A 19,806-nucleotide genomic window follows, 5' to 3' on the forward strand; every position below is an offset into this window, starting at 1 on the left:
TTTTATCCTGGGTGAGAAGGAAAAAAACAAACACCTTAAAACTGGCTCTAATCTTATTCCCATGCAGTAATGTTAGGGTGTTAAAGTCAATATCTGTCTCGATCATAGTGCTTGTTTGTGGTTTTTGTTGGGTCTCTTATACAAGAACCATGAATTTTCTACAGCATTTCCACATCAATAGTGGCTTGTAAGCTTCTGGCCCGTTGCCTGCATCTCACATTCCTGGAGAAATGGCGTAGGCTGGTGATCACCACGAGCCCTAGAGCGGTGCTGCCAGAATTCAAGGCCAGGCCCTTCCACCACCTAGCTTTGTGAACCTGGGCAGCCAACCGGTTTCTGCACCTCAATTCCCCATCAATAAAATGGAGATTCTAGAATTGAATGGGGCAGGGAGTTCGGAGAACTAAACAGCTTCCTTTTCATAAGTGCTTAGAACCTAGCCTGGCATACACAGTAAGCTTTCTGGAAGTATTAGCTGTTCTCATACGACCAAAGAAAACTTTTGGCCCAGTTTAGAATCTCCGTAGTGCAGACTCAGCATCAGCAATGGCATTGAACTGCTACCTACAACCAAATAATTGCCTCTGAATGCAAACTTGTTACGGATTGAATGTTTGTGTCCCACCAAAATTCATATGTTGAAACCTAACCCCCAGCGTGATGGTATTAGGGGGTGACGCCTTTGGGAGGTGATTAGGTCATGAGGAAGAAGCTCTCATGAATGGGATTAGTGCCTTTAGAAAAGAGATCCGAGAGCTCCCTTGCTGCTTCTGCCATGTGAGGACACAGCGAATAGAGACTGTCTATGAACCAGGAAGCAGGCTCTCACCAGACACTGAATCTGCCGGTATCTTGATCTTGGATTTCCCAGCCTCTATAACTGTGAGAAATAAATTTCTGCTGTTTATAAGCCACTCGGTCTATGGTATTCTGCTATAGCAGCCCAAATGGACCAAGACAAAACTAGAAGGTCACATTATCAATATCAGAAACTTCTGGACAAATCCCAAGGATGCTCAATTACATTTCTAGACCATTAAACTCAAAGTTTCTTAGAGACATAGAAGAGTATTCTAACAGGCATTTCCAAGCTCTTTGATGGGAAAAGCATAAAGCTGGGTTTAAAAAGAACTTATGTGATGCTACTTCACTGGTTAACTTACTTGATTCTAAGTCAGGCCAGTTTTGGCTAAACCTTTGGTCAGAATGGATATGGCCCAGAGCAATGTTTCACAAGACAAAATGAGTCACAAGGGTGCTTTAAAATGATCTATTCTAACTTTTCGGGTGCTCATGTAACCTCTGACCAATTATTCCCAGAGGCTGAGTGTTCTACCTTATGAGACAGTCCATGGCATGTTTAAAATGACTATGAAAAAGTTCTCTGAGCTAAACTAAACCTCTTCCTGTTCTTTTACTCTTTGAGGTTTCACAGAACAAGTAGTCATTTGTATACATGATGATACTTAGAATATTTAAAGCCAGTTAGAGTGGATTCTACTAGAGATTATGTACTTGAGTCGACTCCTAAGGCAAAACTTTCTTATGATCAAATTTACTCTCGAAAATCTCTTAAATTGCTCACAAAGTAAAATCTTAATAAAGCCGAGTTTACCTCCAGGATTGGAACAGATTGTTCTTTTGGCTGGACAGCAGAGGAAGTAGCTGACTGGCAGTTAGGAGCCATGTTGAACGAAAAATACCTTCATTCACTTGGCATGAATGTATATTGTTGAAATTATCCATATGATGCAGCATTACAAAATATTTCGTTAGCGTTTCCCATTAAAACAACAAAAGACACTTATTGAGTACCTTCAACATGCCAGGCATTGTGTAAGAGTAGGGGCCCTTGTTAAACATACCTCACCAATAAACATGGAAAACTAGGCAATTAACTGAGTGGGGAAGCCACTTCCTGAGATGAAACTGACATTTATAGAGAAGATAAAGGAGAAAAAGGTATGGTAACAGGAAAGCAATGTTCTTCAGAGGATAAAATCAGATGCAACCAACTTTACTGCTCTATCTGGAAAAACAAGTTCACAAAGCGTCATCTTCTAGCTCTCTAATATTAAGTATTTCATGAAAATTTGAGTCATCATTGAAGGAACAATGGTTTGCAGCAAATTCCCAGAGTATTTACGTTCAGGATTAATTTACAAGAAAAAACACCATTTATTTAGCAAAATAAAAAAATAATTTTTCACTGGGAAAAACTGCAAAGTTATCTTTAAGTGGGCTGCTCAATGAATCCTTTTAAGATGCACACTTCTAAGGAAAGATGTCATCCTGAAACAGAAACTAGACTTATCTAGTCCTTCAGTTGCACTGAAAATTTATAAATATAAATTTATTTATAAGTTGTTACAAGTCAACAGCAGCAAGGAAAAACCCTAGCAGCAATTATAACAGGATCTTCCCAAGAGAGAGCAATGGCGGACAATTACAAGGATTCCCACATCCCTCTGCCATCTGAAGAGGTGAATTTTGTTAAAAGATCAAAGGCAGCTTTGATGAGGAAATGAATTCATTAATGTCCAATGCTTGGCGGATATTGAAGAAAATGGAAGAAGGCATTCCCATGCCTTTCTTAAGATCCGGTCTGGGTAGGGAAGGTTTACGGTAGATGGCGTGTGCATGGACCAGAGGGTTGTTTTTTTAAAGGTGTGGTGGAGGTACTACCTTCCCAAGTTGATTCCTCCATCACTGGTGCCAAACCATAGCACTTTTGCCAAAATTTGGCAATACGAAGTGCAGAAAAGATGTTGTGGAAAGCAATGAATCTTAAGACCTAACTAACTGCCATTTACTTTGTGACACTGAATAGCCATCAACCTTCACTTCCTTACCTGTAAATTAGGGATATATGGCCAGTAACTTTGAGGGATAGGAAAGGGATCAAATAAACTGAAACTTCAAAAAGCATTGTGTGAACTATAAAACACTATACAGGTAAAAAAGTATAAAGGACTACAGAGGTTTAGACGATTCAGAGAAAAAATCTAGTGTGAACCTTTTATTTTGATAAAACAAAATTTACTATAAATTTTACATTTGAAACTCCCAAACTTTCACTTACTTATTTTTAGAAATAAGACACAAGGCATCTTGGACTCCAAAATACCATTTTATACACCATAAAAGTGAAGACAATTGTGACAAACATTCACTAGTTTCAAGCGTACCTGTAAGAAACGCATGGACATACCTGGGTTTTCTAATCAGCTTCCCATCAACAAACATCTAAGTAACTGACATTTATATTCCCATTAACGGTAGGCACAATGCCACAAATATCAAATTACACAAATCATTTGCTTTTTATAATCTCAATTTGGAAACTGAAAATAAGAGGAATGTAGAGTTAAGTAGCTGAAAATGCTACGTTTACTTCACACGAGCACATCACGACAACGAATGCCAGAAGTAGTTCCCCTCAGGAATGATTTTTGAAAATTTAAAGTATACTTTATCCAAAAAGTTAAACTGTTTAGTGTGAAAGGCAAATTGAATGAAGTATTGACTCAATCTCTAAAGATCTAGCAAATTATAGATTTTGCGCAGTTACCAACACACACCGTTGAGAATACCGACTGTCCAAGAGAACACATGGATGGTTCTGAAGTGTCTACTCTATAGTTCACTTCAGCTTTACATGTCAATGGAACATAAGATTCCTCGATGGGAGGTTATTCTGCACTGGATACAGGTCACATGTATGATTCAGAACAAACGACTGTTCTTCACCTTTGAGGAACCTATTGTTAATTTATACAAAGTTAGATTTTTTTCACCCACATGTATGGATAAAAGTGCTTCTGAAATGTACGTGGTCCATTTCCATTATCCTAAAACAAAAGTGAAGGCACACAAATGGATAATAGTTTATATACTGTATGTGCTTTTCATCAGTCTTCAAACAAATTCAGATGCTATCTAGAGAGGTGTGACCAACTCGTTACAAATTTCTACGACTTGAGAAATTAAAGATCTAAGAACTCTCTGAACAGTGCAGTCCTGTGCAATTCACATATTGGTTCACTCGCTCTGCAAGCTGGTGAGTCACTCCTTAATCTCTACAGGTTGCAGGTACTTACGTTTCAGCAATTATAAGACCAAAAAGACTACGGGAGACGGACTTGTCGGGGTGAGTCTCCCACAAAAGTTGCTTTGCATCTTGTTACAAATCGATTTAATATGCTTGAATTAAGTTTTACAATCACCATAAAGACATTTACTCTGACAGAGTTGAAAGAAATTAACTAAAAACCACACAAGTCTCTAATTTTAATGAGAAGTATTTTTCATTTATATACAAAGGAATGTAATAGCCAGCAGCATTGAAATATAGAAATAGTTCCATCTCTTCTCTTTTCCCTTTTATAAAGTGCTATTCTTAACAGAGTAGATTTACTATTCAGCTTGTCAGTAACTTCACTGTACGTCTCTAAGAGATTCAAGGAAACGCTGGAAAATTGAAACGATTTTGTATTTTAAACATTTGCAAAACACTACTACAAAGCATAGAGACCATGAATGGATCGTATTAGTAAAATAAAAAGCGTACCTTGAGAATCATTGAGTTGATTTAATAATTACTTCACAGAAGCATACACTAACATTTATGCCAATTTTTGCTGTCTAAACCAGAAACAGTTTCTGCAGGCAATTCAACTCTAAGCACCATCAAATAGGGTCATGTCAAATAATTCCAATGGTTATATGATCCCCAGAACAAAAACTCTGGCAAATTTAGACTTTTAGAATAGCAAAACCAGTGAGAATCAGAACCAGAGGCAATATTTTACTTAAAGTACCAGAGATTGTGAAAAATATTTTGTTTAAATAAAAATTGTGTAGTTAATAAAGTACCTCAACACTCAGTGCAGTGGGATGAAATATAGTTAAGAGGAAACCATACTGCGGACTAACTCAAAGGTGAATGTTGCTTATTTCTTTAGTTCAGTGATTAAAGCTGAAATTGCTTTAAAAAAAAATAGTTGAACACTACTTGAATACAAATAGGATGCCAAGAGGATTTCCATTTTTATTCACATTATTCACTAACTAGTATTTTGTGTTTCAACTTTGACTCGACCTTCAGTAGTATCTTAAAAAGCAAATTCAATTACTGTAGTAAAAAAACAGGGCAGTATATAGTTTGTTCACACTCACAAATACTACCAGTTTCATTACAATTTGCATTTCTTGTTGCTCTTGGAAGAGTAAACACTTTTAAAAACACACATAGAAGTGCAATATTCCTTACTTCACATGGCATCCAGCAATGGTTAACTCAAAGGAACCCTCAGTCATCAGTTCTGCACCCCCAATGTAGATAGATTTCTGGTCCTTAGAAACAGGGACTCCAGGGCAGAGAGGTGGCATGGGCAAAAGAGGCCCAGGTCAAGGTTTGATGAAGCACTTGGAAATCCCCTTCACCCAGAATACTGGGGGGGAATTCCTATCACCTATTCCAGCCCCCAAGAAAGGATGGAGAATTTATCCTAAGTCTTTTCTGCCTCACTTCCTCACCTACATCTAATGTGGTATTCCTAAAGCCACATAAATCTTAGAATTTTCTAAAAGAAATTGTTTTTACCCAAATACATTGGATTTCGGTCTCAACTTGAATGAAGAGGAGTGGCCTTTAAGAGACCGATCCTCCTCTTCCTCCTCCCCCTCCTCCAGCGGCTGCTCCGGATCTCGGAAAGAGCACGGTGTGGTGTGGATGATCTGGGTTCGGAAACGGATTTTGTTGAGTCGGGGTTTTATCCGCCCAGTGGAGCTGCCTGAGGCTTTGCGACCTTGCTCCTTTGCTTTGCCTCCAGCCCATCCCTCAGCCAAGTGGTGATGGTGGTGATGATCCCCTCCATCCTCCAGGACGTGGGAGAGTTTGTAGGTGATGAGATGTGAGGGGAGCACCTTGGAAAGCCTCCAGCGCCCACCCCCGCTGCCGGCCGCGCTCTCCCCGTCCTCCTCGTCCAGGGCTCCCACCAGGTTCTTGATCTCCTCCGCGATGCTCGGACTCAGGTACTGAGAGGCCTTTTTCCCACTGTAGTCCCTGATGTCCACGTCCGCGTCATAGGCCCCCACCAGCAACTTCACCACCTCCACGTGCCCGTGCATGGCTGCCAGGTGCAGGGCGGTGTAGCCTCCGCTTGTCCTGGCGTTGATATTCACTGGCAGCTGGTGTTTGTTGGCGAAGTTGACCAGCATGGCCAGGAGCTCCTGCCTGCCGTGCTTGGCGGCCCAGTGCAGGCAGGTGAAGCCTGTGATGAAGTCTCGCTTGGCCAGCAGGCCAGGCTCGCAGGTGAGCAAGCCTTCCAGGCCGTCCCACTTGCCGTCCGAGGCGGAGAGCATCCACGCGTGCTCCAGAGGGTCCAGCGTCACCGAGCCCCCGCCACTGCTCTCCTCCTCGGCCGACGACGAAGCGACGGACGCGCTGTCCGAGTCGCCCCCGCTTTTGCAGCGCCCTGCAGCAGAAGAGCCCCCGGGGCTGCTGCCCTCAGGACAGACGCTCCTCTTCAGCTGGGGGGAGCTGCCCATCACAAGGTCCCGGAGGTTCTGGCGGGTGGACCTCGGGGCGGCGATGCCCCCGGGCGGGCTGCCCCCGTCCGCCGCCTCCCCGTGGGGCGCGGGCTCCAGGTCCTCGCCGGGGCCAGAGGCTGGCCCACGGGGCGGGGGCTGCGCGTCGCGCCGCGAGTTCTTCCTCCGGGCCCCGCCGCTCCCGCTGTCGCCGACCGGGCTCGGCGGCCGGAGCGCGGCGGCCGCGAGCTCCCCATGCCCGTCGTGCGGCCCGCAGCCCGGCCCCGGGGGCGCTTCGGGAGGCGCCGCCTCCGGTGGCTCGGGCTCCGCGGGCGGCGGGCCCGGCGGGGGCGCGGCCGCCTCGCAGAACCTCCTCTTGAGGTGCACGTACTTGCAGCCGTCGGCGGGGTCAGCGCGCACCGTGGCCACGGCGTTGACCAGCTCCTTGAAGCGCGCGCGGGCGCGGGCGCGCTGCTCGGGCTCGCCGCCCAGGGCGCCCGCGAAGTGCTGCACCAGCTCGGCGTGCCGGACACGGCCCCCGCGCGCCGCCAGGAAGCGCAGCACGGCCTCGGGGCCCAGCTCCGCCGGCCCCGCCATCCGCGGCCGCGCTCTCGTGGGCGGCGGGCGGCTCAGCCCGACCCCATCGCGGCCCGCTCCACGGGGCCCGCTCCGACCGACCGGACGGCAGGCAGGGGCTCACGCTCCGCGCCACCGCGTCTGAGGCCGGGCACCGCCACTGCCCCGCTGAGCCGCGCCCCGGGGGGCCACGCCCCCGCCTGCCCCGCCCACTTCCGGTTCGCGCGCCGGCCGCAATCACAGCTCCCGCCCGCCGCCGGCGGACACGCCCCCTCCGGTCCCGCCCACTTCCGGTCCGCGCGCGGGCGGCAATCACTGCACCCCCGCCGCGGTGGGCTGGCTGGGGAGGAGTCGTCGCGCTGTTTCCTCTCGTCAGTTCTGAAACCTCCTCAGTCACGCCCCCGGCACTGACTTGTCCTCTCGGACGTCGAGGGGGGCGCCCCGACTTGGCGCGGCGGATGGCGCGCGCCCCTCCCGGCGGGTCCCCGCCCCCTGGCCCGCGCCCCGCGTCCCCGAGGCCGCTGGCCCGGCCCCGCCCCGTGGAGGCCAGCCCCGCCCGTTACCCCGCCGCCAGCCCCCTCCGAGAGCCCGGACCGGCCCCCTGGCTGCGTCGGCCGCGGGGACCGCTGCTCGGGGCCTCCGCCGGCCGCGTCCGCTCCCGCCCGGGACCATGGCCGCCGAGGGGGCGCGGCACCTGGTGAGTCCCGCCGCCCCGCGTATTTTCTCAGCGCAGACTCCGGCCGCCCCCGGCTCGGCGGCGACGGGGCTCCCCGTTCGGCAGCGGCGGCCCGCCGGGGCGCCGGGCGGGAGCCGCCGCAGTCCCCGCAGTGCTTCCTGGCTCTGCCCAGGGGAGTCCGGAGCGCGGTTGCAGGGCTCCGCGTTTAACGGTCTGAGTGTCCGGGCGGGGACGCGTGCGGGCGGGGACGCGGCGGCGGCGCTCCCGGGCGCGGGCGGGCGCGCGGCGGACGAAGACGTGTGCGGGCGGGGACCCGGCGGGCGGGGACGCGTGCGGGCGGGGACGCGGCAGGCGGGGACGAGTGCGGGCGGGGACGAGTGCGGGCGGGGACGTGTGCGGGCGGGGACGAGTGCGGGCGGGGACGAGTGCGGGCGGGGACGCGGCAGGCGGGGACGAGTGCGGGCGGGGACGTGTGCGGCCGGGACGAGGCAGGCGGGGACGAGTGCGGGCGGGGACGAGTGCGGGCGGGGACGCGGCGGGCGGGGACGAGTGCGGGCGGGGACGAGTGCGGGCGGGGACGAGGCAGGCGGGGACGAGTGCGGGCGGGGACGTGTGCGGGCGGGGACGAGTGCGGGCGGGGACGCGGCGGGCGGGGACGAGTGCGGGCGGGGACGCGGCGGGCGAGGACGGGGACGTGTGCAGGCGGGCACGCGGCGGGCGGGCACGGGGTGGCGGCGCGCCCAGACCCTCGCTCCCTGGCGGCTCAGCAGCCTGTCTGTCCCCCGGCTGTGCGATGGCCAGTCGTCCTCCGTGAGGATGGGAGCCTTGTTTTTGCCGTGGCACCCTTGTGGACCGAAAGAATACATGGCGGTCGTTTGCTCAGTGTTTGAGGCCTTTCGAGTCACTTTGATAAGTATCTCATTTGATAGTAAGCCAGTGGTTCTCGAAGTGTGGTCACGATTGTTTTCATGACAACACCAACCTGTTACTTGCCCTCTTCGCTCTCATTCTTAGGAGTGCACGTTGAGTTTCCCAGAGGCCACGTGCTGTGTAATGGCTTCACTGTTCTGAGGGCTCATGGAATATGTCCCTGTGTATACTTATCTTTTTAAAAGTTTGTTTTAATTTCCGATATTGTAAATATCAATGGTTGTAATCCGTGTTAATAAAAGCTCATTGGAGGCCTGAGAGCAAAAAATTTGAGAACTACTGGTCTAAGCGATCCCCTAAATTAGAAGTTGAGAACAGGAACAGAGTGGAGATGGTAGCAAGCGAAGCTGGGTGCTGGGCCCACGTTCAGCCGGCCTCTCTGATGGCCCCCGGACAAGGGCTGCTTCTCCCCGTGTCAGCCCGGGTCTCTTTCACTGTCACGTGTTTAGAGAAGTCTCCGTTCTCTGTCTGGACTGCTTTGTTGCAGTTGCTGTGTTTGGGTGCCTGTGTGGGTGAGGAAAATCTGTTTTATAAACTCTTTGATTCAGAGTAGTCTTTAGAATTTAATTTGGGCTGAAAAGAGCACTTCATTTGTCTGATTTCTTGTCTATTTCTCTTATTTTGCAATAATAAGGCTACCTTTATTTTCTAATTAGACTTTATTTTGAGATAATCGTAGATTCACATCCACTGGTGAGAAATAAGAGAGATTCCCTGTACTCTTTCCCCAGTTTTCTTTAGTAATAACATCTTGCAAAACCATGATACAGGACCATAACCAGGACATTGACATTGAAGCCTTGAAGACAGAGAACTTTCCTTCACTGCGAGGATGCCTCAGGTTGCCCTTTTGTAGCTTCACCCGATTCCCACCCACCCCACTTCCTCAACCCCTGACAACTGCCAGTCTGTTCATTTATATAATTTCCTCATTTCAAGACTGTTACATAATGAAATCACACAGTGTGTAACCTTTTGGGATTGGCTTCTTTTCACTCAGCAAAATTCTCTGGAGATTCATCCAGGTTGTTACGTGTAATTTGTTCGTTTTTTGGGTAGTATTCCATGGTATGGATGTACCATACTTTATTTAAAGGACATCTAGGTTGTTTCTGTTGTTGGGCTGTTAAGAAAAAAGCTGCTATAAACGTTAGCGTACAGTAACATAATATAACGTAACAATTCTCTGGGATAAATGCCCAGGAGTATAGTTGGTGGGTCATATGGCAGTTGCATGTTTAGTTTTATAAGAAACTGCTGAAATGTTTCCCAGAGTTTCTGCCCCATTGTCCATTACCATGAGCAATGTATATGAGAGATCAGTGTCTCCATATCCTCACCAGCATTTGGTGTTCCTATTTTTTATTTAGACATTCTGATAGGAATGTAGTGACATATTGTGGTTTTAATTTGCATTTCCCTAATGGCTAATGATGTTAAACATCTTTTCATGGGCTTATTTTCCATCTGCATATTCTCTTCAGTGAAATGTCTCTTCATTTTTTTTGCCCATTTCCTAATTGGATTTTTTTTCTCTTTTTTACTGTTTATTTTAGAGTTTCTTTTCTAGATAGTAGTCCTTTCTTGATAGGTGCTTTGCAAATGTTTTCTCTCAGTCTGTAGTTTTTTTCATCCTCTTAAAAGAGTCTTGCAGAGCAGAAATTTTTAATTTTGATAAAATCCATTTTATACTTTTTTCTCCTATGGATTGTACTGTTTGTATCAAGTCTACGATCTCTTTGCCTAACCCTAGATCCCAAAGGTTTTCTCTTAATTTTTTTCAGGAAGTTTTATAGTTTATGCTTTACGTTTAAATCCATGACCCATTGTGGGTTGGCTTTTGTATAAGATGTGAGACTTAGGTGAAGGGTCATCTTTTGGCTTATTGATGCTCCACCACCATTTCTTGAAAAGGCTATCTTCAAAATTGTTTTTGCACTTTTGCCAAAAAATCATTTGAGCATATTTGTGTGGATCTCTTTCTGGGTTCTTTATTAACACACAGTCTTGATTCCTGTAGTGTATAGTAAGCCTTGAAATAGACTAGACTGATTCTTTATTCTTATTTTTCAAGATTTTCTTCTTATTTTTCAAAATTTTTTTGGCTATTCTAGTTCCTCTGCCTTTCATTATAAATTTTAGAGTAGTCTTATCAATATCTGCAAAGAATTTTGCTGGGATTTTGATAGGAATTAGGTTAAATCTGTATATCAATTTAGGGAGAATTGATATCTCTACTATATTGAGTCTTCCAACCTAAGGACACGGTACTTCTCCCCATTTCTTTGTATTTTCTCTTAATTTCTTTCATCAGCATTATATAGTTTTCAGCATACAAGTCCTGTGTATGTTTTGTTAGGTTTCCACCTATTTCTTTTTTTTTTAGCAATGTAAATGGTATTTATTTTTAATTTCCTTGTCCACATGTTCATTGTTAACGTATAAAAATACAGTTAATTTTGTATGTTTATCTTGTATCCTTTGACCTTGCTGCATTCATTTATTCTAGGAGTTGGGATTCCTACTAGATTCTTTGGGATTTTCTACGTAGAAAATCACGTCATATACACATAGGGGCAGTTTTATTTCTTCTTTTCCAATCTGTATGCCTTTTCTTTCCTTCATTTCTTTCCTGCCTTATGGTGCTGGCTGGGACTTCTAGCATCATTGGAATAACAGTGGTGAGAGCAAGACATACTTGCTTTGTTTCTGATGAGGGGGAAGCCTTCAGTCTTTCATTGTAACTGTGGGGTTTTTTGTAGGTGTTCTTTATCAAGTTCATGAAAGATATTGGTCTGTAAGTTTTTGTACTGTCTTTGTTTGGTTTGGTATTAGGGTACTATTTTGTGAAATGAACTGGAAAGTGTTCCCTCTTCTGTTTTCTGAAATAGATTGTAGAGAATTGGTGTTAATTCTTTAAATCTTTGGTAGGATTCTTCTGTGAAACCATCTGGGCCTGGAGATTCCTTTTTTGGGAGTTTTAAAATTACAAATTTAATTTCCTTAATAGTTATCCAGCTATTCATATCATTGCATAGTGGGTGAGTTGTGGTAGAGTGTGGTTTTGTGATCCGTTCCTTCCAAGGTGTCAGATTCATGTGTATAGAATTGTTCATAGGAGTCCCTTAATATCCTTTTGATGTCTTCAGGGTCTGTCCCGATATTCCCTGTTTCATTCCTGATATTGATAATTTGTGTTTTCTGCCTTTCTTAATTTTGCTAGAAGTTTGTCGATTTCATTCATCTTTTCAAAGAAGCAGCTCTTAGTTTCATTGGTTTTCCTCTGTTGTTTTTCTATTTTCAGTGTAACTGATTTCTGATTCTTTTTGCTTGCTTTCTGTTTAATTTGCTCTTCTTTTCTAAGTTCTGGAGGGGAGACCTTAGATCATTGATTTGAGACTTTTCTTCCTTTCTGTTGTATGTACTTGGCAATGTGAATTTCCCTCTCAGCAGTGCGTTAGCTGTGTCCAGGAAATTTTAGTGTTTTGTATTTTCATTTTTATTCTACCTTTATTTTTTAAAGACCTCTGTGTTAAATTTCACTTGATACTCTTAACAGATTTACAGACTTATTTTTTTAATAGAAGACGACATTAAGTCTCAGGGAGGTTTAGTATCTGCTCCAGGAGTCACAGCTGGTGGTGGTGAGATCTGCCTTGGCTCTGTTGTCTCTGCCACCATCTCCAGCATGTCCCTTATTAGTCTTTGCATGAGTTTTATGATTCCAGAGATCTTGACTGTATAGTTATTTATTGCTGACTGTGGTAGTGGATCTTGAAGTAATATTGACTGTCTTTTTCTGTCTCCTGAAACACACGCTCATAATTTTCTGCTTCAGACTGTCCTTCTAAAACCTTTAAATGATGTCTAAATCTTTTCAATTCCTATATGTATTTGTCATTTCCGGTTTCACCTGCAGTGCCTCTGAACTCTTTTTCTGTTATTTTTCAGTGAGGATAATTTGTGTATCTTAGAGGCTTCCCTCATTTGTTTTACTTTCTATCTTGAAGTGTGAGTCTTAATTCTTTCCTTTCATGTCCTGGAGTTAATTATTACCTCAGTGCCTTTGTGCATTCCCATTTCTCCATTTGGTGAGACATCCTTCTTTCCCACTGATCCAGATCCTATAATCATTATAGGATAATGAAAGACCAAGTTCCTGTCCCACCTCCTCTGGAGCTTCTCCAGAGAATCCTAAGCCTTGGCATTCTGTCATACTGCTCATTTGCCACTTAGTCATATGCTACCTTGTAATACCTCCTAGTTTATGCTTTGTATTGTTATTTAACTTTTACATCAATTAAATTTTAATGAGTCTTGCATTCTTCCCCCCTCAATTAAGTGATCTATCTTCAGGAAGAGCAACCTGTAATATTTTTTGTATCCTGCATAGCCATGATTTTATATCTTTGAGGACAAGTATTGATTATTTTTTATATGGAAAATATGTTCACGTTGAATGATTTTATACTTGTTGAATGTTAAATGCATAAATTATAAATTCTCACAGAGAACCTGTGTTACTACATAAATTGTTAGCCTACACTCCTGTTCTAATGAAGTTCCCCCTTCCACCAGGCTGCACACTCGGAGTGTCATCATACCTTTTAGGTAGGGATTCGCAGATTGCTTTTGATCCTAACATAGTCCCAGACTGTAACTACTTGTATTGATTTTTATTTATTTGTTTTGGTATGTGGGAGACAAGGAAGAAGAGTGCTTTTAAATTTTTGTATTTTAGTACAGAAAAGATTTCCTGTCTTCGAGAATGTGTATTGGCCCTTCATTTTTAACCATATGAAATCTGCTTTCCTCTTTTTATTATTTTAAGCATTCCCAATACAAAATGCTCAATTCGCAAAGCTTTTTCATTGAGAACTTTAAGTCTTATACTTCTGCTTATATCTGGGAGGAAGTTTGATTTAGATGATGCTTTATTATACAAATTTATTTAACATCTTGTAGAATTTGTATCGACTACTGACTGATTTGAAGATCACGAAAATAGAAATCACATTTCTCATAGTGTCAGTAACATAACCAAAGCATTAGAAACTCTCATTTTAAATACCTTTAAAACAAATGTCATGATTTAGTCGACTGGGATGTAGCACTTATACTTTGTTAGTATTAATTACTTTGAGTAAATATGCATATTTCACTCCAGTATTATTCTTGTCTTTGAAATTTTGTATTTGGCAGTTACACTTTTTTGAAGTTAACTACTTTCTCTGTATTTCTCAAAAAGTCCAGAGATTTTTCATTGAGGATTTAGCTGAAGCAGTTTAGATATACTAGAACTCGAGTTCATTACATTATATGAGTCATTCCAGAACATGTCATTTTAAAGGTGAATTTTTGTTTGCCAGTCTTAAATTTGTTCAGAATTATATTTTGGCAACCTCTTTTTCCTTGTCTGTTTGTTTTGGTTAATTTAAATAATGTCTCCAGATGTGCAGTTTTCTGTTTGGCTCCCTGCAAACCTTACTATCATAGACAAATGGGGATATCATTAGAGTTCTACCTAGTGAAAGAAGTCTTGGGTCCTGGGCTTGATGCAGCACTGCCGATTGCCTCTCTGAGTACCAGGATGCTTTTTCATCATGTGTTTGGGGCATCTATTTTGAGAAACATGGTTACTGTATTCTCTTAGGAACCATGAATTGACTATATTAGGAATTCTAGAACTTCCAGATTTCTTTCAGTTTGTTTTTTCAGACACTAGAAGTTTTTAAATTATGGGATAAATAAATTGTTGGAGCAAATTTTAAAAAGTGAACCAGGTATTGAGACTAAAAAAGGAGGTAAAGTCAAACAGAGCAGGTGAAAGATTTTTAAAATGCAGCCTTGGGGAGAAATGAAGCTGAGGAAAATGAACCCAGGCTGTAGAATTTCACTCGTACTTCTTTCTGTTACAGGGAAGATGCTTGGAGACTCAAGTAAGAGGAAGTGGTAGCTTGTGGAGTATGAACGTGGGAGAGCTAAGGGTATAGAGCCTCTGGCGGGGAAGAGGGATAAAGATGCACCCTCTCAACCATATTCCATTTAAGGCTGTCCCAAATATTTTTCCATGTAAAGAATCCTAAATACTCTCATACCTAGACCTGAGACAGCTGATAGATGTAAAAATAAGTATATGGCAGTTTGGTAGAGATTGCATAGTAATCATTTAGTTAACAAAGGATATGTTCCAGAAATGTTTATTAACGAAAGCAGAAATTATTTAAGAGGCATAGGGTCATTTTCTGGCATGTCAGACCTGAGTAACGTAATTGAAATATGAATTAAAAGGATGCCGTATGTTGAAGAAAAGAAAATATGCATAGAAAGGCATAAGAAGGGGTTAAGGTTAGGGGAAAGGAGAGACCATTTCTGTTTGAGATTTGGATGTGGGGAGGGACCAGGAGGCCGAGCTGGCCCTGCAGGTCCTTGCCATGCATGCTGTATTTCCCAGACCCTCCAAACTAGTTTCAGGCAGCCTAGTGTCACAAGACTAAGGAGCTTACCGAAGATAAGGAGGAGAACTGTGGGACATCCTCTCTGATCTCCTTTCCCCTCTCCTCTTAAGAACCAGATAGAGTTTATCCTCCTGTCTGTGTGGGCCGTGTTTATGGAGACAGTGAGGAGTCCTGTTGTTCCAGTTAGACAGCATGATCTGTATAGACAGGGGTCATAAGTAGTGAAGAATATTGATGGATACCATAAGTCTTTTGTCAGTGGTCTGTACTCCACTTTTTTCATGGACAGATATAAGTTGTACACGGTGATGTTTTTGCTTAGTTGAATGTGTACTCTTTAGCTGGAATGTTATTTTGAGCTATGAATTAAGCCAGAATTGCTTAAATGATTTTCAAAAAATAAAATAAAAAGATGTCTATTATAAAGGAGCTTTGTTTTAAAAGGAGTTGTTCACTAGGGTTGTCCTTTATGCGTAGATGAGAAATTGTCCACATTGACAAATTGGTAGCTAGTACCGTTCAGTCTTCAGGCCAGTGATTCAGGGCTTCAGAAACAAAAACGTTGAATTATCCCCCACCTCCAGTATGATCTTCAGCATTTTCCTGTTTATGTTGCTTGAAATCTACTTATTAAAAGGTCTTTTTTCCTCTTGGGAAAGTATAGCTAGCTCAGGGAAAGTCAGTCAGTGGGTCACTTTCCTAACACCTGGTGTGATCTTGGGAATCCAGAAAGTAGGCATTTATTAGGCGTGAGTGCAGGTGGGCACTTTTGATCTAGGACCAGACTGGGTGAGGAGACTGGGAGGGAGCAGGACAGCATCGGGAGGGCTACAGAGGGAAGGTGGGAAATACTAAATGCAAACGTTGCCTGTCTGAAGGTTTATCCAGAGTAGGATTGCTCAACCTTCCTTTGATTATTGCCCCTGCAAGAGAAAAATTAAATTTATGTCAAATTTCATTAATTAAGAACATTTAATTAATCTTATTAAATTAATACAGTTTATTCATTAACTTTAAGTTCTCCCTAATGAGAGGAATTCACTACTAAAGAATAAGTTTTTTTCACATAGGGTTGAACTTTGTAGGGCTTCAAACCGTTCATTTTCTTTCATCCCCGAAAAGCCAATTCCTACCATGTTCATGTGGCGGTGTAATATCCCTTTGAGAACGCATAATCTACAGTTAGTCTTTCTAGGAATGGGGCAACAAGTATGCTTTCTTCTTAGTCTGCTACTAGGTTTGAAAACTTAATCTAAGACTGTGAATAGTCTGTGCATTATGGGGTAAATAAGACATTCATGAAGCTGCTTGGGACCTTAACTCTGTCTATAATATTGTTTCTATGGAAACTGTATTCTAAATCTAAGAAGCTTACTAAAATGAACTTTTGGAAAATATAAGCCATTTGTAAGATTGTGATTTGTACTAGCTTTAACTTCTGTAAAGAGTGAAGACTTTTTGCAAAAGTTCCATATTGAGCTAAGTAGTAAAGGAAGAGATGGCCCTAGATGAGCAGAGAAGAACTGGCTGGATATGTTAGACAGAAAGAAGATTCATCATCTCAGACTGTACACTCAACCTGAAAATAACATGAGATGCCTTTTCAGTAGCATATACGAATCATGAAGAAAACAGCTTTAAAATTTTCTTCAATGTATATTTTTTAAAAAACTCAAGGGAACTTTAGCCATTTTCAACTTGTTTGGACCAATTCTACTTTTTTAGTCGTCTAGTAATTTCTAAAGATCTTTGCAAGCATTTATATGCCTTTGTCCTTTGCTGTTTGACTGTATCTGCTGGGGTAACTGAATGCTGCCAAATGCTAAAGTGCGTGCACCAGGGCAAGTACTTTACTTGTGTTTATCCTCCCATCTTCATGACTGAATTATCTCCATTTTTTTGGATGAGGGTTAACTTTCTCACATTTTGTTGAACAGACTGCCTCTTGTTGTGTTCATGCTGTCGTTGGCCCTCCTTGCCCCGGGCCCTCCTGCATGGCTTTGGCAGTTACTCAGTGCTCCAGCAGTCTGCATCTGTTACCACCATAAGCAATTAATTCTAACAGCCTTCTTAAGCCATATATTTATACTGATGTCATGTTAACTCTTCTCTCTTGTGATATGGGGCACTGAGGTAATTTCTAGGGGCTCTCTGTTTGGGGAGAAGATAGGCTGCTTGTCATATAGTAACAGAGATTCTGTTGTATAGAAAAGAATTATAGTTTATAGTTTCCACGTAACTCTAGGGGCGAAAGAACTGAATACTGAATTGTAATTTGAACGATTAGAGAAAATATTTTAATCTCATTTTGTGTTTGCATGTTTTGCTGTACATTTTGGTTTTTTTGCTGCTGACAGATAATCGTACATGCATTGTCTTAATCATTTAGTTTATCCTCAGATATTCTAAGTTTTTGTTAGCTACTGCTTTCCCATGTATTGATTACTTACTTTTAGTTAGAAAATTTTGTTGTATCTTTATGAATTAACTTTTTTATTGAGGTATAACTTATGTACAGTGAAATTTACCTGTTTTTAGTATGAAGTTCCATGAGTTTTGATGACTGCATACAGTTGTGTCCCTACAGCCACAGTTGAAGATACAGAACAGTTCCATCACCTCTCCAGATTCCTTTGTGCTTCCTTGTAGTCCTTCTCCTCTCTGACAGTCACGTTGTTGAAACGGGCTTGAAGACTGTCAGTTTTCTGCCCTGTTGTTTTGCCTTTCCCAGGACAAGGTATCTGGGAACTTATGAAGCCCTTGAGCTGGCTTCTCGAGCTAAGTGCAGTGCTTTTGACATTCACCCATGCTGCTGCCTATTCCCCTTCACTGCTGAGTAGCACTCTGTTGTGTGGATGTGCCACAGTTGAGGTTGGTCACTATTTCTCCAGTTGAAGAACATTTGAGCTGTTTCCAGTTTTACACAGGTTTTTATGTGAATATAAGTTTTCATTTCACTTGGGTTGCTGTCTAGGAGTAGGAGTGCTGAGTGGTATGGTGTGTGTTTAACTTAAGAAACTGCCAAACTGTTTTCCAAAATGTGTGTACCAGTTTGCATTCCCACCAATAATGACTGAGAGTTCCTGTTGCTCTGCATCCTTGCCAGTATTGTCATTTTTAAAAAAAGTCATTCCCATAGGCATGTAGTGATATCTGGTGATTTAATGTGCATTTACCTAGTGACTAAAAATGTTGAACATCTTGTCATATGCTTATTTGCCATCCTTATGTCTTTGGTGAAGTGTCTGTTCAAATCTTTTCCCACTTTTTAAATTGAATTATTGTCTATTATTGAGTTGTACAGGTTTTAAAAATATACGTGTATGTTTCTTATATAAGTTCTTTATGAGATAAATAATTTACAGATGTTTTATCCAAGGATGTGTCTTGTTTTTTTTATTCTCTTAACAGTGTGTTTTGAAGAGCAGAAAGTTTTTAGTTTGTTAGGTTCAGTTTATCATTTTTTCTCTTGTAGATCATGCTTTTGGTGTTGTGGCTAAGAAACCTTTGCCTAACCTAGGGCCACAAAGATTTTATACATTTTCTTCTAGAAGTTTTAGGTCTATGATCCATTTTTAGTTAATTTTTATATGTAGTTCAAGGTATGAATTGAGGTTTGTTTTTTTTTGCATATAGAAGTCCAGTTGTTCCAGCACCATTTTTTAAAAAGACCATCCTTTCTCCATTGGATTACATTTGCCCCTTGTTGAAAATCTACCCCCGACTGTCATCTTGACTGCTTTGGATCACATCACTCTCTTTCCTTCATAGCATGTACCACACTTGGCTGTCCTCTTCACTATAATGTAAGCTCCTTGAAAGGAGGAATCTTTGTATGGGACAAAGGATGGAAGGGGCATCCAGGCAAAGGGAATGGCAGTTGCAAAGGGCCTGTGGTGGGTTGGAGCTTTGGCATGTCTGAAATTTGCCAGAAGGGGTCATCATGAACAAGACAAATCTGAAGAGGTGGATGGTGGTCAAATCCTGACCATCCTTAGTGAGGCTGTAGGAATCAGAAGAGAGTATGGCCTGGGACAAAAGGATCACCTCTCAGAGAGAACAGGGCATCACTGTAGCATGGTAGTCCATCTTTGCCAATGTGGATAAAAGAGGAATAATCACATTTTTCACTTATTTATTACCTGGGTCTTGGTCCACAGCTCTCTAGAAAGTTTTGCCCGCTACTTTTGTGTTAAGATGGATCAGGCCTTCCCTATGTATTTGTGATTTTAGTCAGAATATAGTAATATTTGACTAATTTCACATTTGACTGAACTTTTCCCAGAGGGGATCTCTGGGAGCTTTGTTTTGAAGCCTACTGTCATTAATGGACACTTGGAGCACAGGGCCTGGAGGTTTCATAGTTGACCACTTTACTCCTCATCGCCACTTCCAGACCTTTCTCCTCCTCTCCTTCCTAAATATTCCCGGTTTTGACTGTCACTCAGCTATCATAGCATATACTCACCCCCTCTTTGTTGCAGTCATTTCTGAAACCCCACCTCCCCCATGTTTGATGGTGTAGCTGCCAGCTCCCTGTCGTTCCATGACAGTAGACCTGTCGTCATTCTGGATGACTTCAGTATCCACAGAGATGCTCCTTGCAGTGCCCTGCCTTTCCGTTTTTGACCTGCC

At 43.3% G+C, this 19,806-nt stretch overlaps 2 protein-coding genes and 1 long non-coding RNA gene across 5 annotated transcripts in view; 1 reads left to right on the forward strand and 2 right to left on the reverse strand.

Annotated features, from left to right (window-relative positions):
- Nucleotides 1-3,004: 3,004 nt before the first annotated feature.
- On the reverse strand, nt 3,005-7,273 carry SOWAHC (sosondowah ankyrin repeat domain family member C). Its single transcript, XM_008543822.2, has one exon. The coding sequence runs from the start codon at nt 7,126-7,128 to the stop codon at nt 5,602-5,604; it is 1,527 nt and encodes a 508-aa protein (XP_008542044.2). The 5' UTR covers nt 7,129-7,273; the 3' UTR covers nt 3,005-5,601.
- A 184-nt stretch (nt 7,274-7,457) lies between these two features.
- The window catches only part of SEPTIN10 (septin 10), a 63,608-nt gene continuing 51,259 nt past the window's right edge, over nt 7,458-19,806 (forward strand). For 2 of the 3 annotated variants that reach the window (XM_070571914.1, XM_070571912.1), the window contains exon 1: nt 7,505-7,804. In XM_070571914.1, the coding sequence (XP_070428015.1) occupies nt 7,778-7,804 (27 nt within the window). In that variant the 5' untranslated portion in view covers nt 7,505-7,777. Of the gene's footprint in view, nt 7,805-19,806 lie in introns of all 3 variants that reach the window. The other variant, XM_070571917.1, reaches the window with a different exon arrangement.
- LOC139075491 (uncharacterized) overlaps nt 14,898-19,806 on the reverse strand; it is a 61,491-nt gene continuing 56,582 nt past the window's right edge. The window contains exon 3 of the long non-coding RNA XR_011525863.1: nt 14,898-16,094. This is a non-coding gene — a long non-coding RNA (uncharacterized lncRNA). The remainder of the gene's footprint in view (nt 16,095-19,806) is intronic.

Source organism: Equus przewalskii, chromosome 14 (genome assembly GCF_037783145.1).
Source record: "Equus przewalskii isolate Varuska chromosome 14, EquPr2, whole genome shotgun sequence".
In the NCBI taxonomy this organism is placed as follows: domain Eukaryota; kingdom Metazoa; phylum Chordata; class Mammalia; order Perissodactyla; family Equidae; genus Equus; species Equus przewalskii.

Excerpts from the sequence above, each read along its gene's own strand:
- SOWAHC (XM_008543822.2), bottom strand. The coding sequence starts at position 7,128 with ATGGCGGGGCCGGCGGAGCTGGGCCCCGAGGCCGTGCTGCGCTTCCTG.